Below are 24,445 nucleotides of genomic sequence, written 5' to 3' on the forward strand. Positions count from 1 at the left end.
CCCGCAAATAACCCAATTTTAAACGTTTTCAAGGTTACCCATGTTGTAGCATGGGCGAAGGATCTGAATAGACATCTCTCCAAAGAAGATATACAAATGGTCAGGAAGCACATGAAAAGATACTCAACATCATTAGTCATCAAGGAAATGCAAATCAAGACCGCAATGAGAAACTACTTCACACTCACTAGGATAGCTATAAAAAAAGACAGATAATAACAAGTATTAGTGAGGCTGTGGAGAAATAGGAACCCTCATACACTGCTGGAAATGCAAAATGGTGTAGCTACTCTGGAAAACAGTTTGAAGGTTCCTCAAAAAGTTAAACATTAAAAAAAAAAAAAAAAAAGTTAAACATAGGGTTACAATAAAACCCAGCAATTCTACTCCTAGGTGTATACCCAAGAGAATTAAAAACATACATTCACACAAAAACGTGCACAAATATGCAACTATGTTTGTACCTATTTCTTTGGGTATAGTGTACATAAATGTTCACTATAGCAGCAATATTCACAATAGTCAAAAGGTAGAAACAACTCAAATGTCTGTCCTTGGATAAGTGGATAAACAAAATGTGGTATATCCATATGATGAAATATTATCCTGCCATAAAAAGGAATGAAGTACTGATCAATACTACAACATTGATGAACTTTAAAACCATTGTGCTGAGTGAAAGAAGTCAGACATAAAAGGCCACAAATTGTATAGTTCCAGTTATATGAAATGTCCAGAGATGGCAAATCCACAGGGACAGAAAGCAGATTTGTGGCTGCTGGGGGCTGAGGCAGGAGTGCATGGGGTTAGTTTCGAGGGATGAACATACTGCGGAATTAGATAGTGAAGAAGACTGCACAATTCTGTGAATATACTAAAAACCACTGGACTGCACACTTTTAAAGGGTGAATTTTCTGAAATGTGAATTATATCTCGATAAGAAAGTTTTAGGTACAAAACACTAAAGTTCTCAGCACTTAAGTGGGATGCTAAAATGTTGGCTCCAGTTCTTGGGAACCATCAAACTAATGTGCCCTAATGACCTAATAAATTCCTGTGTCCTCTTTATCATATACTTCTCCCCCAAGAAAAGCAACTTGCAAGGGTAGTCCTCTAATGCAAACCTACAGGATTCTAAAAGTCTTTACCGCCACTGTCTTCCAGGCAGGATTGGCTTCAGGGGCCAGCCACCTGTGTACAAGCCACAGGGCCTTGTTTTCAGGAAGGCCTCAGGCTCACAAGGGTCCTGCTCTTGGTCTAATGCTCTCCTATGGCCATCTTGAAATTCTTAATTTTTTAATGAGAAGCTGTCCATTTTCATTTTGCATTTGGCTCCACAAATTATGCAGCTGGTCCTGCACCCAGAAGAGAAGAAAAACCAAGTGAGTAAATCAAGACGTTGGAGGGGTTTCCCTGACTGCCACCAAAGGGAAACTTTTGAATTGCAAATAACCACTCCTAATTTTCCATATTGTCACAGACCAGAAACCTAACCAACCCCTGTCATAGATACCCACACCAGAAACATATTCCTTAAAGATGCAAAGACAGAAGAAGAGTCTCTATAGTCACTCACTAATATCATTATTCATGTTTAGCCAAAGGAAATAAAACCAAAAGCAAAACATATGATAACCCTACCTCACTTTCTCACAGGTGAGACCATGAATCCTGTCAGAGACCTACCAGATGCAAAAAGTAAGGGAGACTAAGAACCAGTTCGGGAAATTCTCACAAATCTGAGCAGGAGGTGAATTGTGACATCATGTCATGACCTCATGTCAGAAGTCACAGGATTGAGGGAATAGAAGAGAGAATTTCAAAGCAGTGTTAATAATTTGGACTCAATGCTTAGCATCCAGAGACAGTGTTGTAATAAAATTTGGTTTTGGACTCCATAAAAATAACAGACTTTCGTATCTTTGGTTTCCTGTCCTTTATCATTTTTCAAATGAGCTTTCCCCGGGGGTGCCTGGGTGGCTCAGTTGTTTGAGTGTCTGACTTTTGATTTTGGCTTAGTTCATGATTCCAGGGTTGTGGGATCGAGCCCCATGTTGGGCTCCACACTGAGCATACAACCTGCTTAAGATTCTCTCTCTCTCTCCCTCTGCCCCTCTCCCCGACTCGTGCGCTCTCTCACTCTCTAAAATAAAATATAAATAAGTGAATAAATAAATAAATAAATAAATAAATGAGCTTTTTTGCATGTGCCCAGCCCTATACTGTGCTAAGCACTTTACGTGCATTATCTCATTTAAATACCCAGGACTCCATAACTGAGGCAATCTTGTCTCCCCATTTTACAGATGAGGAAGTTGGGGCACTAATGGGTGAAGTGATTTCACCAATGTCAAACAGTGGTGACATTCAAGATTAGGACCAGTCCCTCACCAATCTGACACTCTGCTGTAGCCTATAAAAGAATTAGGTTTGTTGTAGCAGAAATACAAAGAGAACAAAATAGTTCTCGCCATAAGAATTAAAAGGGAAAACCCTAAGGAAATCAGGATTAGATTTTATGACATGATGATAGGTGAGAATGAGGATACAGAGGGAAAGAAAGAGACTCCCCTCCATCACTGTCCCCAAGCCTAGTAGATGATGGAGCCATCCTCAATTATCATCCCTATTTTAAAGCTAAGGAAACTGATAACAGAGAAGTTAAGTGACTTTTCACTGTCACACACGTGGTATATTATGGAACGGAACTTTGAATCCAGGCGACTGGAGCCCTGAGCCCACATCATTAACCCCAATGCTATGCTTAGATCAAGTTAACACTTCACTCAAGGGAAATGGTCAGCTGGGTGTGTAAGGAGAAACAGCCAGATCACCTGTGAGACCAGCTTCTTAGGTTGGGGCAGCTCATACAATACCTCAGGTCATCCCAGGGTTATATAAAAATAGACTCCTAAAAAGGCTTGAGGTGGCTGACAGCAGAAAATGTTTTCTGTGCTTCTGATGCAAGGTAAAATTTGATTTACAATAATAGGCACAGAATGATCATGTTTATACTTGCAACCTGGCATTTTATTATTATTCCCCTGAATAACTGTGAAAAGGGTTTTGTAACCCCAAGGTAACATGGCTCTGTAAGAAGGAAAGGGGGTGAGATTTAGCAGCAGCTGCCATCATAAATCAGTGTGTGGCTGTTTCTCTCAGAGCTCCAGGCTCAACTCCTGGCTGTCATAAGCTTATAAAGGGAAGCCCCATGAGAATTTATGTAACGATAGGAAGACTCATTTTCCTTCCTGCAAGAACCTTTCTGAAGCAAGGCAAGAATTAGGTTGATTAGATTCTGTGTGAAGAAAGAAAACCAAACCAATGGTTCAGAGGAAGGGAAAATGTGGGTCAACTTGAGCTACTTTCCTTGCCAAAAAAATTGACCTTGTAAATAGAGACGAACATGCTGAATTCCACCAAATAAATGAGTGACTGGATGACCGAATAAGCTAATGAATGAATGTGATCCAGGCTTCCCCCTGGGGTGGTTCTGTCAGTGTGAGAACGGTTCGATATTGGAGTCACCCAGAAATGCTGAATATATAACAAGGCCAATCAACACAGTCAGCTTCTGAATATTCATGCACAGATGATGCTTCCAGTCAATATGTTTGATTTTTGTGTTCACTGATAGATTTTCAAACTCGCTGTGTAAATCAAAATTCTAAAGAAGAAGGAGAAGGCCAAGAGGAAGGGGAAGGGGAAGAGATTGGGGAAGAGGGAGAAGAAGGGGATGAAGGAGGAGGAGGAGGAGGAAGAGGAGGAGGAGGAGGAGGAGCGAAAACAGAAAGATAGAAGAGAAACTTGTGTTGAGACTATATATCACTCTGAGTAGGACTGCCAGGTAAAAATACACTAAAAAAATTGTCATCATTTGTCTAAAATTCAAATTTATCTGGGCACCTTGTATTTTTATTTTTTAAATCTTTACAACCTGTTTCTGAACCCTATGGAGAAGAGAAGGTTGAGGACAGTATCTGGGGACATGCCCACACCTGGGAGTCAGAAGGAGGGAAAACCAAGGATGGAATCAAAGAAGCAGACAGAAGAGTCAGTCTGCAGAAATATGGGGAGAGAACCAGCTATGCACAGAGCTTCTACTGAGTAGTGACACAAGCATGGGGGAGAGTTGCGGACCAGGAGGACACACAGTAAGAAAGGCCTGATGGCTGTAGAATTTGGCTCTGACAAAGTTGTTAGTGCTTCTAAGGAGTTCTAAGTCAGTGGTTCTCAGTGAGATGGGTGTGGAGATGGGGTGTATGTCAGGGTGACTTATATATCAGAATTAAAATCTACGTGCTAGAAGTAGCCCACTCTCCCTCTGAGGTTGGGGGAGAGAGACAAAACACATGTGTAACATGGGATGCCTCAGTCAGTTGAGCATCCAGCTTCGACTCAGGTCACGATCTCACGGCTCGTGGGTTTGAGCCCCGCCTCGGGCTCTGTGCTGACAGCTCAGAGCCTGGAGCCTGCTTCGGATTCTGTGTCTCCCTCTCTCTCTGCCCCTCCCCGACTCACATTCTGTCTCTGTCTCTCTCAAAAATAAATACACATTAAAAAAAATATGTGTAACCCTTATCAACTCAGAATTTATGTGCTCCCATTGTGGTTACTAAAGCTAATAAATTTTAAGTATTTTCTTGCATGTTTCTTGAAAATCATGAAGGAGACCCATGGTTCACAACAATTCATTCACAAGTCCTCAAATTCAAGTTGCTACCTTCCTTCACAGTACCCCCTCCATCACTTCCTCGGCCTTCATCAACCCCCCTCTCCTATTTTCCTTTTATTATGTAGATCAATTAAGCCCTCTCTTTCCAGAAACAAGTTCCAATCAACTTCCCCAACTCTGTCCCAAATAAAAGGTGAAGACTTTTTGAAGGGATGGTAGAGGGAATGGAGCTGGCAGTTATAAAACTCTCTTCAGCCGGGTGGGAAGGGGATACATTTGAATTTTCTTGCCCTGTCTCTGGAATTCAGAAAAGTGATTCTGACACCTGGCCCTTTTTGAGAGCTACCACTCTTAACCAAGACAACCAAAACACAAAGCCTTTTCATTCCTTGAAAAGTTCTATTTCTTGGCAAACTTTCCCCTACAAAGTACATCTTTCTTTCTGCACTGGGCCCAGAAAGAGGTGCCATTGTGTGGGAGTGGACATCTGTCATCTGTCCCACCAAAGACCACAAAGTGCCATGTCAGGGGCAGGAGACTCAGAACATCTACCTGAGTCTCCCCATCAAGATTCCTGGCCAGACTGACTCTAATTTCAACAAGGTCTTGCTAAAAGAAAGAGGCTGCCCTTGGGTGGTCCTGTCATCCTCCCAACAGGAATGATCCCAAGGAGGATGAAGCTTGTGAGCTTCACCAAGTGGCCTTGTGATGGTGACTGTGGCAGCTGCTGGGCAGATTCACAAGGAGCCCTGAGGGTGGGAAGCCAGCCAAGCAGCACGTTCATAGCCTAGAGTATGATCCTAAGCCTGCATCCAGCTGAGCAGGGAGTCCCCCCAAGGGTCAGAGTCCCACCTTGCTGGTCTGACTCAAGTCTCCTCAGGACACCTAGTGTTTTGAAAAAATCCCGACTCCACCCCTCCCACTTCGTCCCCCAACCCCTCCCCATAACCAAGGGCCCAAGTGTGAATGACCTCATAGTTGGTGGTGAGCAAGGCTTTCAAACACCAGCCCTGATGCTGCCCTCTTTAAAAAAAAAAATATTTCGGACATAAGGGAGGCCATCCTTAGCTTTCGCAAACCTATTTGAGAGTACCTGCATGACTTCAAACCAATTTTCAAAACTCAGAGTGATGAGGGCTCTCCAGACAAACTCCATTCACCTCTTGACATATGACTGCTAAAGAACAACTGATCCCCGCAGCCAGAAAGGAAGAGAGAAAATCACTAAGTGGGGATCTCATTCCCAGAGATAATCACCTTGTTTGCTGGCTTTGGATTCTTATAGGGTTGTCTCAGCTTTGTGCCCCCAGTGTGAATAAAAGAAACAACAACCATAAAAACCATCTGTGAAATCTAAATTCAAGTTTTCTTGTGACCTGTGAGACCACTTTTTGCATCCATGGTACAGCCAAGGCGACACATACACCCAGAGCATAGATATCACAGTGTCCCTTCAAGAATATAAATGTTAATACAGGTAAAATCATGAATTCCATAATTCTTTCAGTGGGCCTTGGGTGACATCGGGTTTCTCCTGAAAGGAAGCGATTGTCTTCGGGGATAAGCTCCTTACATTGTGTTCCATGAAGCATGGGTCTAGAGCTATGGATATTCGTGAACTCTAGCCACCCACCTCTCTGCCTCTGTACCTTTTTCTCTGCCTTTGGCCACCAGATGGCATTCTGGAAACATTCTTTGCACCAGAGTTTTCTGCACCAAAGCTCCCCTGCATTGCTCCCAACTGCCCTCCCCCTCTCCCTCCTCTGTTTTCTTCCAGTCCATTTTCCAGAGTGCAGCCCAAGGGGCTTTTTGGAGGTCCAATTTGCGTGATCTTGGGCAAGTTAGCGAGCCCTCTGTGCTCAGCTTCTTTCTTTGGTATGAGGGTGGCACAGAAGGATGTAGGTAAAGACCTCAGGACAAGGCCTGGCCTATAGCTACTGTCTTCATCATCCTTCTCAGAGCCATCTGAGCCATCTCCATTCAAAAGCTCCCCTGTGGCCTTCAGGACAAGGTCCAAATTCTTAGCATGGGACCCCAGGCCCTCCAGGATCTGGCGGCCCCTTCTTACGTCCCCAGGCCACCTTCTTCCTCCTCTTTCTTCACACAGGCCCTCTTGAGGTACTATAAGGAGCCAGATCCCTCACCTCTGGCCTTTGTCCACTCAGCTCCCCCTGCATGTTCAGTCTCTCCTTTGTTCACCCACCTTCCTCTGACTAACTCCTCCATGTCTTCAGGTTTCGGCCCAGTGCCCTCCATGAAGGAGCCTCCCCTGACCCCCAGGCCCGAATGCAGAGCCACTGGACCCACTTCTTTCCTTTTCCCCATGCCCTCCTTCGACTACAAGCCCCTTGTGGGTCACTTTGTCTTGCTAGCTGCCTTGCACATGATAGGACACATGAGGGCCAAGAAGCGAGGTTGCCATGCAAGTTATCACCCAGGGGCGGTGAGCACAGGGCACGTCTCTGAACATGGGGCCTGTGCTGGCTCACTCTGATGCACAGGCAGCATGGCCTAAGCCTGAGCTGAGGAAGCCCTGGAAAGTGAGCTTTCCTGGCCAATGAGGAGGGAAGGGACAAATGCAAGGCCATCTTCACCATTTGCATTGGAGGCATAAAACCTGGGAAATAATACAAGCTACAGTAACAGTCCCAATGAGTGCCTTCCCTATCTCCTTATAGGTATCATCTCGTTGCATCCTTACCACAACCTCAATAGGTGGGTGAAAGCTACATTCTACAGAGAAGGAAACAGAGGCCCAGAGAGGTTAAGGGACTTTTACAATGTCTCCAAGCTTGTGAGTGTTCTGTCTCTAGGGCCATACTGTAGGAGATGGCCCCATGGATTCAGGCCCTTGCTGTGTGTGGTTCAACAAGTGACATGGACGGGAAACATCCAGGAGTGGAACATGGACCCGGTGTGGGGAAGAAAAGATGAAGGGAAGGGAGATGGCTCTAAGGCCATGGGGCTCCCTCAGCTGCCCCCGTCCTATAGGCCCACAGGCCCATGTCCCAATGGGTACCTCCAGCTTCAAGGACTCAGCAGCAAACAACCCCCTCAAGGAAGCTGGCCTTAAATTCCCATCATTTCAAATCCTTTACAAACCTCTAGACTCAGCCCAAGGCAGGGTGTAAGACAGATGGTGCTGGGGCAGCAAGTGATCCTGGGGGCCTCACTGTTGTGAGGAAGTGAGTGGGGGGAGGGCACACCTGAACACATCCACATCCTTAGGAGTGTCGGGGGTGGAGAGGAGTACTGTTCGTGGGACTCTGTCATAAACAGGAGTGGGGAGACAAGAATCAGGGGAAGGGAGGGATAAGGAGAGGAAGGCGTGGGAGAGGGAAAAGTATAAAAATCTCCGAGGCAGGGGAGCAGGAGGCCGGGGATTCCCCTAGACAGGGACTCAGGCAGGACCAGATGCAGAAAACAATGGGCCTGAAGGCTGGGGAGCAGGAAGGGAAGGGGGAGGAAGCCACGTGGTCAGGTCAGAGAGATTCCTGCGCTTCAGGAGCCAAGGCCATGGGCATCCTCCTGGGTTTGTGTGGGCAGGGGCTGCCCCAGGGCCAGTGGAAGAGCCAGAGCTTAAGGCGGGACCAGCAATTCAGTTCTCAACACCCACTGCTCACAAACTTCATCGACTGTGACTCTGAGCCAGGACTCAGCCCTTCACGCATCATTTCATTTGGTCTTCACAATTTCCTGTTGTGAGTGCTACTGTTCTTATTCCCATACACACTTTAAAGATGAAGTGGAGGAGGCCCAGAGAGGTTTAGTGACTTGTGCCACATGGCCCAGCTGGTAAATTGCAGAGTCAGGATTAGAACCCAGACAGTTGGGCTCTGACAGTCACTCTCTTAATCACAGTTGTTTCCCAAGAGACAAAAATGGGTGATCCGGGCAGAGCCAAGACTTTGAAATAGATGAGTGTAAGGAAAAGACTGGAATGGGAGAGGAATAATGGGAATATGAGGGAATCAAAGAGAGCTGAGGAAAGGAGAGACACAGGGTGCATGACACGGCCAGGAAGGGTATCAGGGGCAGGCGGAGGCTCAGGCTTTCTGCCCACTTGTTTGCACAGCAGCCCTTCCCTCGGCGGCCACCTTGAGTGGATAGCACCTTTCCATGGGCCTGTCCTGGGACTCCCATCCTGCTCAGCCACAGGCCACTCGACAGTGGGGGAAACACTCTTTCTCTAATTGGCATTGAAACTTACAGCCCTCCCTTTTCCTGTAGGTGGGGTTTCCATAGGAAAAAGCTGCTTCTCCATTTCCCCAGCCCAGCAACTGTTTGGAAGTCAGATCCCCACATCCTGCTTTACTGGGTCAAGTCCCTCTTGGACCGGCTCTTTCTATCATTTACTGAAGGGGACCAATGGGTGCCCCTGTGTGGGGTCTCCCTTAGCAGTTTCACTTCATCGGTGCCTGGACCTCTGAGATCTCTTCAGATGAACATGGCCTTGCCTGGGAATCCTGCTACTTCCATCACCATCTAATTATGGGACAAGGCTGTGACAACAGGTTTTGGCGAACGGGGCTAATCAAGCCCCCCAGGAAACACTGGAGGACTTGCCTACCCTTTGAAGAACTCTAGTGGTTTCTGAGTCTAACCCACTCTGGCGGTAAGCATGATACGACTTCTGCCACTTCTGCTGGGGCTTTTGGGGCCAGGTGGCTACTTGTTCCTTCCAGGGGGTTGTCAGGAGGTGGCCACTCTCACTGTGAGATACCAAGTGTCAGAAGAAGTGCCGTCTGGGACAGTGATAGGCAAGCTGTCCCGGGAACTGGGTTGGGAGGAGAGGAATGGGCAAACGGGGACTGCCTTCCAGATCTTGCAGCTGCCTCAGGCGCTCCCCATCCGGGTGGATCCTGAGGACGGCCTGCTTAGCACAGGGAGGCGGCTGGACCGAGAGCAGCTTTGCCGGCAGCAGGATCCCTGCTTGGTTTCCTTTGACGTGCTTGCCACAGGGGATTTGGCTCTGATCCACGTAGAGATCCAGGTGCTGGACATCAATGACCATGAGCCACAGTTTCCTAAAGGCGAGCAGGAGCTGGAAATCTCTGAGAGTGCCTCTCTGCGCACCCGGATACCCTTGGACAGAGCTCTGGACCCAGACACTGGCCCCAACACCCTGCACTCCTACACGCTGTCTCCCAGCGAGCACTTTGCCCTGGATGTCATCGTGGGGCCTGATGAGACCAAACATGCGGAACTTGTGGTGGTGAAGGAGCTAGACAGGGAAATCCACTCATTTTTTGATCTGGTGCTAACTGCCTATGACAGTGGGAACCCCCCCAAGTCAGGCACCAGCTTGGTCAAGGTCAATGTCCTGGACTCCAATGACAACAGCCCTGTGTTTGCTGAGAGCTCACTAGCACTAGAAATTCAAGAAGATGCTGCCCCTGGTACTCTCCTCATAAACTTGACTGCCACGGACCCTGATCAAGGCCCCAATGGGGAGGTGGAGTTCTTCCTCAGTAAGCACGTGCCTCCAGAGGTGCTGGACACCTTCAGTATCGATGCAAAGACGGGCCAGGTGATTCTGCGTCAACCCCTAGACTACGAGAAGAATCCTGCATATGAGGTGGATGTCCAGGCAAGGGACTTGGGTCCCAATCCCATCCCAGCCCATTGCAAAGTACTCATCAAGGTTCTGGACGTCAATGACAATGCCCCAAGCATCCACATTACATGGGCCTCCCAGCCATCACTGGTATCAGAGGCTCTTCCAAAGGATAGTTTCATTGCTCTCGTCATGGCAAATGACTTGGACTCAGGAAATAATGGTCTGGTCCACTGTTGGCTGAGCCAAGAACTGGGTCACTTTAGACTGAAAAGGACAAATGGCAACACATACATGCTACTAACCAACACCACACTGGACAGAGAGCAGTGGCCCAAATATACCCTCACTCTGTTGGCTCAAGACCAAGGACCCCAGCCCTTATCAGCCAGAAAACAGCTCAGCATTCACATCAGTGATGCCAATGACAATGCACCTGTGTTTGAGAAGAGCAGGTATGAGGTCTCTACTCGGGAGAACAACCTACCTTCTCTTCACCTCATTACCATCAAGGCTCATGACGCAGACTTGGGCATTAATGGAAAAATCTCATACCGTATCCAGGAATCCCCAGTTTCTCACTTGGTAGCTATTGATTCAGACACAGGAGAGGTCACTGCTCGGAGGTCACTGGACTATGAACACATGGCTGGTTTTGAGTTTCGCGTGATCGCAGAGGACTGGGGGCAGCCTCAACTTGCATCCAGCGTCTCTGTGTGGGTCAGCCTCTTGGATGTCAACGATAATGCCCCAGAGGTGATTCATCCTGTCCTCGTTGATGGAAAAGCCAGCCTCTCAGTGCTCGTAAATGCCTCCACAGGCCACCTTCTGGTACCCGTTGAAACTCCTAATGGCTTGGGTCCAGTGGGTGCTGATACAACGCCACTGACAACCCACAGTTCCCGGCTGTTCCTTTTGACAACAATTGTAGCAAGAGATGCAGACTCAGGTGCAAATGGAGAGCTCCTCTACAGTATTAGGAGTGGAAATGAAGCCCGTCTCTTTGTTCTCAACCCCCACCTGGGGCAGTTGTTCATCAACATCACCAATGCCAGCAGTCTCATTGGGAGTGAGTGGGAGCTGGAGGTAGTGGTAGAAGACCGTGGCAGCCCCTCCTTGCAGACCCGAGCCCTGTTGAGCGTCTTGTTTGTCACCAGTGTGGACCACTTGAGGGACAGGGCCCGTGAGCCTGGGACCCTGAGCACATCGGTGCTGACAGTGATTTGCCTGGTCGTACTTCTGGCCATCTTTGGGTTGGTCTTGGCTCTGATCATGTCCATCTGCCGGACAGAGAAGAAGGACAGTGGGGTGTACAACTGTCGGGAGGCTAAGTCTACCTATCGCCACCAGCCCAAGAGGCCCCAGAAACACATTCAGAAGGCAGACATCCACCTTGTGCCTGTGCTCAGGGGTCAGGTGGATGAGCCCAGCGAGGTTGGGCAGCCCCACCAGGAGGCAGGCAAGGAAGGGACGATGGAAGCAGGCTGGGACCCCTGCCTACAGGCCCCCTTTCACCTCACTCCAACCCTGTACAGGACCCTGCGTAACCAAGGCAACCAGGGAGCATTGGCTGAGAGCCAAGAGGTGCTGCAGGACACTGTCAACCTCCTTTTCCATCATCCTAGGCAGAGGAACGCCTCCAGGGAGAACCTGAACATTCCTGAGTCCCAGCCTGTGATGGGCCAGCCACGCTCAAGGCCCCCAAAGGCTATGGGCAGCCCCGCAGGGAGGCTGCCAGGAGACGCAGGCAGCGAGGAGGCTCCACTGAGTCCACCGGCCTCCTCTGCAACCCTGAGGCGGCAGCGGAATCTCAATGGCAAAGTGACCCCTGAGAAAGAGACAGGTCCCCGTCAGATCCTGCGGAGCCTGGTCCGGCTATCTGTGGCTGCCTTTGCAGAGCGGAACCCTGTGGAGGAACTCACGATGGATTCCCCTCCTGTTCAGGTACCTTGGGTGTGGGCAGCTCTCTCTGTGGTCACCCCTGGACCACCACATCAGACACCCCCATTACCCTCACCTTCATCACATGCATTCCTTGGGCTCACTAGGGACTTTACGGTATGTTGGATGCAGTGGGTCAGGGCACAGTTCTGAGGTCAACAGAATTTAGCTGTTGGGCACCTTACTTGCTATCTCTGAGTCTTTGTTTCCCTCTCTGTAAAGCAGAGATGATGGTAAGAGCATCTGTCTTGGAGAGCTGTCCTGAGGACTTAATTGGTTCTTATAAAAGCACTTACTTAGGGTCTGTCAAGTAGACACACAGCAACAGGCACGCCTAAGAATACATGCTTTGGGTTCAGACTGCCTGGGTTCAAATCCTGGCCCCACCTCTTCTTAGCTGAGAACCAAAGGAACATTACTCAGCTTCTCTGTTGTTGAAGACGCCTGCGTTAATTGTACCCATCTCCTAAATTTGCTTGAAGATGAAATGAGTGCACTTAAAGCCTAGAATAATGTCTGGCACATAGTGAGCACTCAGCAAATGGTTACGATTACTTCTGCAAAAGCTCTTCATCTCTTCTTATCTGGGCAGCCTCCCCATGAAGCAGGCCAGCATGGGCATCATTGCCCCCGGGCTCAAAGGCTGCATTTGACTTGCCTAAGACTAGACTTTGCTGGCGAGGTCTGTAGAATGGGGCAGTGGAAACAATCTCAGAACTTGGGAGTCTGGCAGATCTGGGTTTAAATTTCAGCATAGCCACTTAGTAGCTGGGCAATCTTGGGCAAGTCTGTCAATATCAGAGCCCCCCTTTCCTCATCTATTAAATGGCAATTATGATGCCAAAATTACCCTGCGTCTACCTCCCAGGGGTTGAGGATCAAATGGGATAATGAAGGACAAAGTATCTAGCGACCAGGGATTTGCTAGACAAAAATGGGAAATCTTTTTCAGAGACTGTAACTTATCTCACACCCATATCTGTTCCTCTCCACTTCAGATAACTTTCCCTGTGCCAGGCTGCCCACTCAAGGCACACTTCTGTTTGGCCAGGCCATTGGCTCAGGTTTCCTGTGGAGCAAGGACACAGCTTCCTTCCCCTACACCCTCCCCAGGAAGCCACCTGGTGAGAGCCCGGCTCCTCTCTTAGGAGTCTTGCCCTGGGACCTATGTAGCCCCAGAGGTTGCCCAGAGCCATTCATTTGTTCGTTCATTTATTCATTCATTCGTCAAATGCTTACTGAGGAAGCTTTTTGAGCCAAACACTGTGCTAGCAGAGATAGCAGAGAACAGGGACTGTGGTTGAACCCACCGGGGTGATGGAAAGAAGGGTGCCCAGCTGGGATCAACTTGACGGAAAGAGGCAGCTTGCTTAATGCTCAGGTCTTTCCAGCAGCCACAGCAGAGCCAGATCTGGGATCAAATTGTAGCCCGGTTTCTAACTGCTATGTAGGCCCTGTGAGCCTCATGTTCCACATCTGCATAATGGGTCTAATGGTGGTATCTCGTCCCTAGGGTTATTGTAAAAATTAAATGAGATTATACACCACCCCTACAGTTTTTAAGTGATTATCATAAGATCTATTAATAAATGAATTATAGGGGTGCCTGGCTGGCTCAGTTGGTAGAGCATGTGACTCTCGATGTTAGGGTTGTGGGTTCGAGCCCCATGCTGAATAGACAGATTACTTTAAAGAAAAGTAAATAAATGAATTATATATCTTCACTCATTTAATCCTTATAACTACAACCACCTGGGCCTCATTATCATTCCCTTTTGACCGCTGAGGATACCGAGACTCAAAATGCTTAATTTCTCAAGGCCATCCAGTTGGAACTGGAGCAGGGGCAGATTTAGAATTTGAATCCAAGTCCGACTGATTCCAGAGTCTGCACTCTAACATTGAAGTGACTCTGAATGACAGCACTATGTTCAGGGCGTGGCAGTCGGGGACTGTCCCTGAAACATCAGCTAACCCTCGGAAGAGTGGCAGGTGCCTTAGGAGGGCTTCTGGGCCCTGGCAGAGAGGTGGGATCTGCCCTGAAGCAGGCAACTGGACACTGACTCTCCCAAGTCACAGTGAGACCCCAGCCCTTACCACTTCCTCTTCCAACTGTCCTCTGTGGTTTTGACACTTTCTAGCTGGAGCTGCCCAGAGAGGCCAAGTGGGCCTTCTCAGGGAAAAGTGGGGGTAGGCCCAGGAGCCAGAGGCAGTGTTTCTAGGAGTAACAACCCTTTAAAAAATTTAAAAACCATTAAAAAATTTAAACCATTAAACCATTAAAAAAATTTAAAACCATTAATCCTGACAACCCGGTGAAGAAGGCTGGATGGGTATTTCCAGCTCCAACTTAGAAATGAGGGAACTGAGGTCTGAGTATGTCTAAAAACCTGCCTAACGTTACACATACTAGAAATGACCTTGAACTAGAACTCAGCTTCCCAAGACTTGGTCTGTTGCCTTCTCTTTCAAAAGTCCCTGCAGGGTCTGGTCCTGACATCTCATTCACCCCCTGCTCCACTGTCCAGCCTTTCTGAACCTCTACGGTCTCCTCTGGGCTTTCAGCTTGCAGTGCCTTCTGTTCTCATTCTTACCCTTGCTGAATGAATGAACGAATGAATGATACATTTTGCTTTCTCCACAGCAGAGTCTTGCGGTCTGAGTGTTTGCATACTGCTAAAGGCATGGAAATAACACCTTCAGACAATGCTTATCAAAGTAATAATGAATTTATGGTCAGGAAATGCCCTTTTCACCCCCATCCCACAGATTCCAGCGGGAGCAGGTCACTGAGAATGAGAATGAGGGGATGGGCCCAGGGGGTCCCCATTCTCTCCCTCAGACACCCATGTCCTGTGGTGACAGGACAAAACAAGGAACCTGCCTGCACAGGTCCCTGCCTCCGTCACTGGTCACCATCCCCCATCTGATCACACAAACATCTGAAGCTGGAGGAAAGACTATAAAAAGAAAGCGCCGGCATTGAGGGAAACATCCGGCAAGGAAGTGTGCTGGGTCGGAATTGTGTGGAGTCAACAGATTTTTCCTGTCTTGCAGCAAATCTCCCAGCTGCTGTCCTTGCTGCATCAGGGCCAATTCCAGCCCAAACCAAACCACCGGGGAAATAAGTACTTGGCCAAGCCCAGCGGCGGCAGGTAAGCAGCACATGTACCCACAGGCTTCTTGAGCCCCCCACCGGCTCGCGTGCACCCCTGCGGCCTCTGTGATCTGAGGAGGGGTGAGCACATCCCAGACAGCAGTCCCCTGGGAGAGCACCGGACTGCATCCATCCCCCCATTCCAGGCAGCGTGGTCCCGGAGCAACTGTATTTATAGTATTTATAGGACCCAGAGTCTCTAAGGAAATGACTTCATCCCTGAGGCTCTATCTATCCCCTGATTGCAGAGGTGCTGGGCTAGGGCTTTAAATGTGTAACTTTCAGCTTTCTTTCTCTTGACCCTTAAACATAATATAAGGACTCCCCAGCTAAGGATATGGGTGTGTGGATGTGTTCTTTTGGACACTCCTAGAATTAAAAAGACCTCAAGGGGACATCTAATATAATTCTTTTTTGTTACAGATGTAGAAACTGGAGCTCTAAGTAGTTTGATCCGACCTCTCTGTGTTAAACTTGAGCAAGCCAGATAAATCCTCAGGCCTCAGTTTCTAATCTGTAAAATGAAGGTCATCACACTTCCTTGCAGTGATGGGGTAAAGATTTAATGATCAGATTTACTCGAGGCCCACAGCCCAGTGACTGGCACACAGTAGGTGCATAACCAATGCTCAATCCTTTCCTCCTAAAGTGACTTTGCTCATGGTCACATAACCAGTGAGTGGCAAAGCTGGGACCAGCTTGGGGCACCTGACTCCAGGTTCAGTGCTCTTGCCTTGACAACTCATACCTTCTTCTTTGCAAAGATGGTGGGAGGTGTGGAGAGCACCACTGATTGGTTTTCTCATTTGCAAAATGGGAATAATAACAAGAGAACCCCTTACAGATGTGACAAGTCTGAGAAGGTGCACATACCTTGCAAAACCTAAGGCCTGACTCAGAGTAATTGCTTAATAAACATTAGTTGTTGTCATCATTATTGCAAACTTGTCACCTCCCTGCTGATTGCTTCATGACAGCAGGAATGGTCACAGAAAAAAGGCAGAAAAGATGCCCAGACCTTAAAGTTCCTCAGGGAGCCTTCCCACCTGCTGGGATGTGGGGCCAGACCTGTCCTGCCATACTGAGGCAGTCCCGAGAAATAGCCTCCCCAAGTGGTAGGCAGGGTTTGCAGGAGGGAGAGGCCAGGATGGGGACAGCAGGAGTCAGGTAGAGTCCAAGTGGCCTTTGGATTTCTCACCTTAGCTACATCTTCTGCTGCCCTGCTCTTCTGGTCTGGGATTTGGTTTCAAATAGGGAATATGGAATATTCAGTCACTTTGTCCACAAAGTGTTTATTAAGCACCTACTTTGTACTTAAGCCAACCCCTGCTTTGAGCACTGGTGAGCGGGGAATGAGGCGGACAAAAATCTTTGCCCTCACTGGAGCTCATACTCAGATGGACGGAGGTGGATGGATAGATGGATGGATGGGTGACTGCATTGTCTCGACCAAAGTTACTCTGCTCCTACTTTGGGCCAGGCATTGCGAAGGAGTGGGAGGGACAATGGTGAGTAATGACATCAACGCATTCATTGTTATTTCTATTTGCTGAGTGCTTGCAAGGTGCCAGGCACTGTACTGATTTCTTTACATACGATGTCTCATTTTACCCTCACGTGCCCCTTGAGGTGGGGGTTATTATCCCCATTTTAGAGATGACGCAACAGACTCAGAGTAGTAGCACGAGGCCTGGGACCAAGTTATCCAGTTCGTCTGACTCTGAAGGCCGAGCTGTGTATCCAGTTCCTTATGTGAAGGAATGAATGCTGGCATGAATAGAAGAATGTTCATGAACAGGAATGAATGAATCTATGTGTGAATTTCCTCACTCATGGACTGGTTGGCTTCCTTTGTAGGAGCATAGTCCCAGACACAGATGGCCCAGGTGCCAGGGCTGGTAGCCAGGCAGAACCAGACCAGGAGGAAGGGCCCCTGGATTCTGAAGATGATCTCTCTGTGAAGCAGCTGCTAGAAGAAGAGCTGTCAAACCTGTTGGACCCCCACACAGGTAAGGAACTCCCCAGGATCACTCTGACCTTGCTTCTGCCTCCAAGGTCACCTTGCATGCCCTCCATGGGAGAACACAGACATTCTGTTTCTGGGCAGGAATATCAGCAGCATTTTACTTTCCCTAAAGCTTCAGGCAATCTTCATTTGTTTAAAGACAAGATGCTACTTTGATTATTCATTTTAAAAATCATAATAATAGCAAATGAGCTCTTGGTATGTGCCAGGTACTGGGGAGTGTCTCATATACATTATCACATTTAATCTTCCAGTCTTTGGAGGCAGATGTTATGAGCTCCAATTTAGAGATAAGCAAACTGAGGCTCAGAGAGGCACTGCAGCCTGCCTAGAGTCACTTAGCTCATCAATGACGGAAAAGGAACCAACCTGGGCCTGCATGCCATCAAGGAGACCTCCCCTTACTTCCTAAACCACTCATTTGTGTTTCTTTGGTGGGCTTAAATATCCTTTGACCCTGAGAACTGAGTCAAATCTTTAATGTGTTAATATTTCTAATTGAAACAAAAATCACATTTTCTAGAGAAACAATTAGTTTTGATATTAAGTACATAATCTGGTGCTAGGTGGACATTGGTTAGCCTCCTTTAGGTAACATAGCATACCTCTGTACATCCCTACGCTGTGGTTTTCTGTTTCTGTGGTTAATAATGTTTCTCAGCTGGACGTATCCTATGTGCTCCATTTGGCTGTAAACACATCGAAGGCATGGCAAGGACTATAGCTAACAGGCGCACCTGGGTGGCTCAGTCGGGTGAGCGTTGGACTTCAGCTCAGGTCATGATCTCATGGCTCATGGGTTTGAGCCCCATGTCGGGCTCTGTGCTGACAGCTCAGAGCCTGAAGCCTGGTACAAATTCTGTGTCTCCCTCTTTCTCTGCCCCTCCCCCACTCATGCTCTGTCTCTGTCTCAAAAATAAATAAAAGCCTTTTTAAAAATCTTGGGGCGCCTGGGTGGCGCAGTCGGTTGAGCGTCCGACTTCAGCCAGGTCACGATCTCGCGGTCCGTGAGTTCGAGCCCCGCGTCAGGCTCTGGGCTGATGGCTCGGAGCCTGGAGCCTGTTTCGGATTCTGTGTCTCCCTCTCTCTCTGCCCCTCCCCCGTTCATGCTCTGTCTCTCTCTGTCCCAAAAAAATAAATAAAAAACGTTGAAAAAAAAAAATTTAAAAAAATCTTAAAAAATAAACATGGGGAAAAATATCTTTACAAAAGTATAGCTAAAATTTATGGAGAGCTTTCTATGTACTAGTCCCTGTTCTGTGTTCCTCATGAGAAAATCTTACAAGATAGAACATCTTAAGAGAAACTATTCGTTATCACCATTTCATAAAGGAAAAAACTGAGGGGCGAGGGCGTTTAATAATTTTCCCAAGGTTGTGCAGAAAATGGTTACTAACACTGGCAATGTGGCTCTAAATTAAAATTAAGGAAAGTTAAATCTAATTAAAATTAAGTTCAATGAAAAATTCAGTTCTTCAGTTATAGCAGCCACATTTCAAGTGCTCACTAGCCACTTGTGGTTAGTGCATATTGCTTTGGGCAGCACACATACAGAAAGTTTTGTAGGACAGCATTGTCTAGAATCTACAACCATGAGGTCCAATATGGTAGCCACTAGCCACATTTGAAAAAGGCTAGTCGGAATCAATTTGGGATATATGGGGGCCTGTACCTGGCTCAGTGGGAAGAGCATGCAACTCCTGATCTCGGGGTTGTGAGTTTGAGCCCCATGTTGGGCACAGAGATTACTTTAAAGAAAAAAGAATCAGACATCTTTAAAAAAACAAAAACAAAAACAAAACCTGGAGCGCCTGAGCCGGCTCAGTCAGTAGAGCATCTGACTCTTGATCTCTGGTGGTAACTTCTAGTCCTATGTTGGGCATAGAGCTTACTTAAAATAAATAAAGAAATAAAATGTATTTTAAAAAGTGTAACTTATTATTTTTTTAAAAAGGATGTGATAGGGGCACCTGGGTGGCTCAGTCGGTTGAGCGTCCGACTTCAGCTTAGGTCACGATCTCGCGGTCCGTGAGTTCGAGCCCCGCATCGGGCTCTGGGCTGACGGCTCAGAGCCTGGAGCCTGCTTCCGATTCTGTGTCTCCCTCTCTCTCTGCCCCTCCCCCATTCATGCTCTGTCTCTGTCTGTCTCAAAAATAAATAAATGTTAAAAAAAAAAATTAAAAAAAATAAAAAGGATGTGATAAAAATATAAAACACACTTCAGATTTTGAAGACTTAGTATGAAAAAAATGTAAAATATCTCATTAATTAAAAAAATTACATGATAAAATGAAATTAATTACAAAAATGTTTTACAAATCAATTTCATCTTTCCTTTTGACTTTTTTAAGGAAGCAAATTTAGAATGACCTTTATGGCTCGCATTAATCTCTACTGGCCAGCTCTGGGCTGGAACCTGTGGGCTTTGCTGCCACACGGTCCTGCTTCTCCACAGCACAGAGGGCAAAGAGCACAGGAGCACTGTAAGAAGTAGGGGGGGTGGTGACGAGGGCAGCAAGGATAGAAAAGCCTGCGCTGCTCACAGGGCAGGGCTGAGAAGGGGTGAGCTCGCTGACCCCAGAAGTCTGGGGAGCATCCATCTGATAATGTGATAAGGATAATATTTAACTGGTCACAAGAGCTCGCTGAATGCTCCCAGCAACCTGACCAGATGAGTCCTACTATTTCACCACTTTATGAGAGAAAAAGGAGGCTCAGAGAGGTTAAGGGATTTTCCCAAGGTCACACTGCTCATAAATGGCAGAGGTGGGAAATCAAGCCCAGGCCAGCCCAGCGTCTACCTGCCTCGGGGTGGATTCACCATTGCTTTCCAGCCATTCTTATACACTCCAGTGATTTTCTCATTCCAAGCCTCATTCCTTCTGAAGCTCTCTGACCCTGGCACAAAAGCCTGATTCTATAACACCAAAAAAGTTTCAACCTTATTACCAGAGTCTCAGGGAACTAAGGTTTACATTTCCCAAATGCCCAGGGTTAATATTTATGTTCACTGAGTCATTCAAGAGATGCTTACTAAGTCCCAGACAGGGGCTGGACCAGTGGGGAAGAGGTCTGACCCTGACAAGGCAAGACTAAGACTCATTTATCAATATAAACAGTGATTAGCTGTATTTTGGAATAACTTTTCCAAATTACAAAAGTAATATTTGGTTAAGGTAGGAAAATGTAGGCAAACAAAAAGAGAATAAATCACTTCTGCCCAGGGGTAACTCCAGTTAACATTTTGACATATCTCCTTCCGGTCTTTTATTATATGCATAGATTCTAAAGCAGCTCACCTGAAGCAAACATTAAATACACACTAAAGTGGATGTTGTACCTTTTTTTTTTTTATTAAACACAGTTGCTTAACCATAAGACTTATACTTTTTTTCCTTTGACTTGGCCTCTACCATTGGGCCCAGGGCTAGTTTTTTTTTTTTTTCCTTAAGTTTTCATTTATTTTTAAGAGAGACAGAGACAGTGTGAGCAGGGGAGGGGCAGAGAGAGAGGGAGAAAGAGTCCCAAGCAGGATCTGCGCTGCCAGCACTGAGCCCGATGCAGGGCTTGAACACACAAAACTGTAAGATCATGACCTGAGCCAAAATCAAGGGTCAGACACTTAACTGACTGAGCCACCCAGGTGCCCCCAGGGTTATTTTTTTGAGATAGTATTTTTGTTCAAGAGATGTGAAAAGGAAAAGCGTGATGGTGGCATTAGGGATCTAGGGGACAGTTTTTCACTGTCCCATTCCTGGGACAGCCCTTAGGCAGACAGCCCTTTCCCAGCCTCAAGGCCAGGGTTTCCTGCAGCTTGAGAAGTAAAGTTTGAGGAGTTTAGGGCATGCTGACAGTACAGACCTTAGCAGGCCTGGGGATTCCAGAGGCCACAGGTGGCTACCCGGAGCACCCAGGGGGATAAGGGGCCGGCTCCTCAGAGAGTGGGTGGGTGGTACAGTCACATGAGGCTCTGAAGTCATCAGATTTGGTGTCAAACCTTGGTTTGGTTGCCTAGTAGATGTATGATTCAACTTCCTGGAACTTGAGTTTCCTCATCCATAAAATGGGATAGCACTCTTAACTTCAAAGGGATATGCAGAGGTTAAATGAGAGAATTAGATAAATTGCTTGGCACGAAAGAACTTAAGAAGTGGTCACTATTATTATGAACACAGGCAGATGGCAGGACCAAGTCAGGAACTTCAGCCTTGGCTAAGAAGAGGGATGTCCCCTCCTGGCCCCCCTCACCCCCCCCACCTTCCCACCCCACCCCCTGGCAATGCCATCTTCACCTACTAGTGCCCTGAGGGAGTGAGGATCCCGACTACCCGAGTAGATGGAAGACACCCAGCCTGAAACACACCAGGCCCAGGAAATTCTTCAGGAAAGGGCCAATTTCTAATTCAAGGTCTTCTTCCTCCTCCTGCCTCCTCCCTACTCAGCTCGTGTGGGTACTTCAGTCAGCAGCCTTCCTGCCCAGCAAGCTTCCCTGTCAGGGCCTCTTCCTTCCCGTCCCCCTCTGGCCTCCCCGTCTGTCCCCCGCCATTTCCCTTCCCTCCTTTGTCCATTGCCCTTGCCCTGCCCACAGCCCCACCCTGGCCTGCCTGGCCCTTCCCAGGGCCCAGCCCTCACTGCGTCCCCTCCTTCCCATGCAGGCTTGGCCCTGGACCGGCTGAGCGTCCCTGACCCGGCCTGGATGGCGAGGCTCTCTTTGCCCCTCACCACGAACTACCGTGACAACGTGTTCTCACCAGACACTCCGGCCATGGAGGAGCCGAGGACCTTTCAGACGTTCGGCAAGGCGACAGGGCCTGAGCTGAGCCTGACAGGCACGCAGCTGGCCAGCACCTTTGTCTCGGAGATGAGCTCACTGTTGGAAATGCTGCTCGAACAACGCTCCAGCGTGCCTGTGGAGGCTGCCTCTGAGGTGCTGCGGAGGCTCTCCGTCTGCGGGAGGACCCTCAGTCTGGACCTGGCCACCAGCGGGGCCTCGGGCGCAGAAGGACAGGGGGGCCCAGGTGGAAAGAAGGGGGCCGAGGGCAGGACTGGCAGCAGCAGCAGCAGCAGGGGGCTGTGGATCCAAGAACCAGGGATGTTAGGGAGCCCAGGCTCTAAGGATCCTGGGACACGAGCTGCTTTCTAAAATCCTTGAATTCACTGTTGAGAGGTGGCCCAAGAACTTTAGGGTGACCTATGCTGCCCCACAGAGGAGGCAGGGGAGCCACGACTAATATCTGACTGACCAAAGCAGCCCCTTGTGAAGGGCTGGCTCTGCCTGTGAACTTTTTGGAGTGAATTTTTTGGCTGAAATGAGTGTTTGTTGGCAAAACACATGTACAGCACAGAGGGTCAGGCCTCCTGTGGAACAGATGCCAAGGAGTGTCATAAGCAGGAAAGGATGGCCTCATCGCATAGTTGGGGGTGGGGTGCTGCTCCTGGGGTGCCAGGCAAAGCTCTCTGACCTACTAATAAAGGAAAAGCACTGGCTCATTCTCCTGTTTGCACCTGTCAAGAGGGGGCAGGGGAAGGGTAGCAGAGTGAGGGGTCCTTGTTGCCCATTTCCTGGCAAGATGGTATGCTGGACGTGGACAGGAATAGGGCACATTAGTACACAGTGCTAGGTACACAATGATGAACACGTGTGCTCTTGACCTTACTTCCCTATTGCTACCTTATCAAATAATCTGCTTCTCAGCTGGAAAATTAGGGCTAAGAAAAGCATGACTATTTATAGAGCATTTATGTGAGCCAGTAAAGCCCTGGGCTTTATGCTAGGATTTAATTTCCCAACAACCTTGGGAGGGAGGTGTTATTATCCCCATTCCACAGGCAAGGACGTGAGGCTTGGAGAAGCAGAGTGTCTTGCCCAAGATCAAGAGTGGAGGCAGAAGCAAGCTTTGGAACTAGTCTTCAACACCAAAACCTCTGCCCTCCACTTTGACACTACACTGCCCGCCAAGGAGAGGAAAGGAAAAGTCCCCGCAGCTGAGCTGAGCCAGGTGTGGACTTACCTGAGCTCCCCTCATGAAACACTGTTGAAAAGAACATTTCCAAAGCTGCTCAGGCCTCCACAGCTCTGCATTTCTGAGCACAGAACAAGAGGGACTTGGATCTAATCTGACACGGGCCTGAGCTTCTGCAGGCTCCTGTGCTTTCCCAGAGATTAGCCCTTCAGGTACAGACGTCATCCTTGCAGACGCACCGTTCATGGGTAAATCTTCCTCTGTCACAGCAGGTTTGGGCCTGTGAATTCAGGCCCTAGAGAACAGTGTATGAACTGGGTCTATGAAATCGATACTGACAGCAGCAAAACTTCCAGGGCAGGAGGGAGCGAAGAAATAGCAAATATTTTTCCAAGTCTCAGCCTTATAATTTTCCTGGAAATTTCCAAGCAGTCAGTCAGCTAGCCATTCAGCTTCTCGGTAGCATGGGGCCCTCCTTGCACTACAGGCAAAAATTCCTCTCCGTGCTCCTCCTTTCATTCTCTGTTGGAAGCCAGTACTTATGTTCATTGTCCACAGTAACAGGCCAATCATACTCCCAGCCAGGGATAATGAAAATCATATATATTTGGAATCCAATGTGGCACCCTTATCCAGTTATTCCATTTTACAGATGAGGAAAATGAGGCCCCCAAAAGTTAAGTGCCCCAAGAGCAGGGTCTCTGGGTGTGTGTCACCTCACTTTAGGCCCAAGTGATCTCCTTACAAGATCTGTGAATTTTAAGCTATTGGGTTCCCAAAGTAAATGAGAGAGGCCAGGGGAAACTAAGCAGACAGGGTCTCAAGCCTGACCAGCCAGGTGACTGGCACAAAGCAACAATGGATATATACTTAACTTGTTGAATGAATGAGTGAATAAATGGATAAATCAGTGCTTCAGAGTTTCCTTTTATCTGTATTGGAGCTGCAGGTAAGACGTCATTAGAAAGAAAGAAAGAAAACTTCCATTATGGGAATCAAAGTCTGAAAACCACAGAACTAGAGTAAACTATGCTGACCGCCACTCTCCACCCACAATTACTAGTGGATTTTTGATGCAGAGCTCATGTTGGGAGGGTGGAGAAAAGAAGAGATGGGGGAAGAGCC

At 47.9% G+C, this 24,445-nt stretch overlaps 1 protein-coding gene across 1 annotated transcript; it reads left to right on the plus strand.

Annotated features, from left to right (window-relative positions):
- Nucleotides 1-8,934: 8,934 nt before the first annotated feature.
- Nucleotides 8,935-24,233, plus strand: PCDH12 (protocadherin 12). Its single transcript, XM_025924793.2, has 4 exons — nucleotides 8,935-12,177; nucleotides 15,232-15,329; nucleotides 17,189-17,340; nucleotides 22,013-24,233. Exons 1-4 carry the CDS (start codon nucleotides 9,298-9,300, stop codon nucleotides 22,498-22,500), a joined length of 3,618 nt encoding a protein of 1,205 aa, XP_025780578.1. The 5' UTR covers nucleotides 8,935-9,297; the 3' UTR covers nucleotides 22,501-24,233.
- Nucleotides 24,234-24,445: the final 212 nt, after the last annotated feature.

Source organism: Puma concolor, chromosome A1, assembly GCF_028749965.1.
Source record: "Puma concolor isolate L17-30 chromosome A1, mPumCon1.1.hap2, whole genome shotgun sequence".
NCBI classification, from domain to species: domain Eukaryota; kingdom Metazoa; phylum Chordata; class Mammalia; order Carnivora; family Felidae; genus Puma; species Puma concolor.

What these genes read in the sequence shown, in the direction of transcription:
- PCDH12 (XM_025924793.2), top strand. Translation starts at nt 9,298, where the DNA reads ATGATACGACTTCTGCCACTTCTGCTGGGGCTTTTGGGGCCAGGTGGC. An exon ending in TGGATTCCCCTCCTGTTCAG is followed by an intron (nt 12,178 to 15,231) that starts GTACCTTGGGTG and finishes CCTGTCTTGCAG; the next exon opens with CAAATCTCCCAGCTGCTGTC. An exon ending in GCCAAGCCCAGCGGCGGCAG is followed by an intron (nt 15,330 to 17,188) that starts GTAAGCAGCACA and finishes CTTCCTTTGTAG; the next exon opens with GAGCATAGTCCCAGACACAG.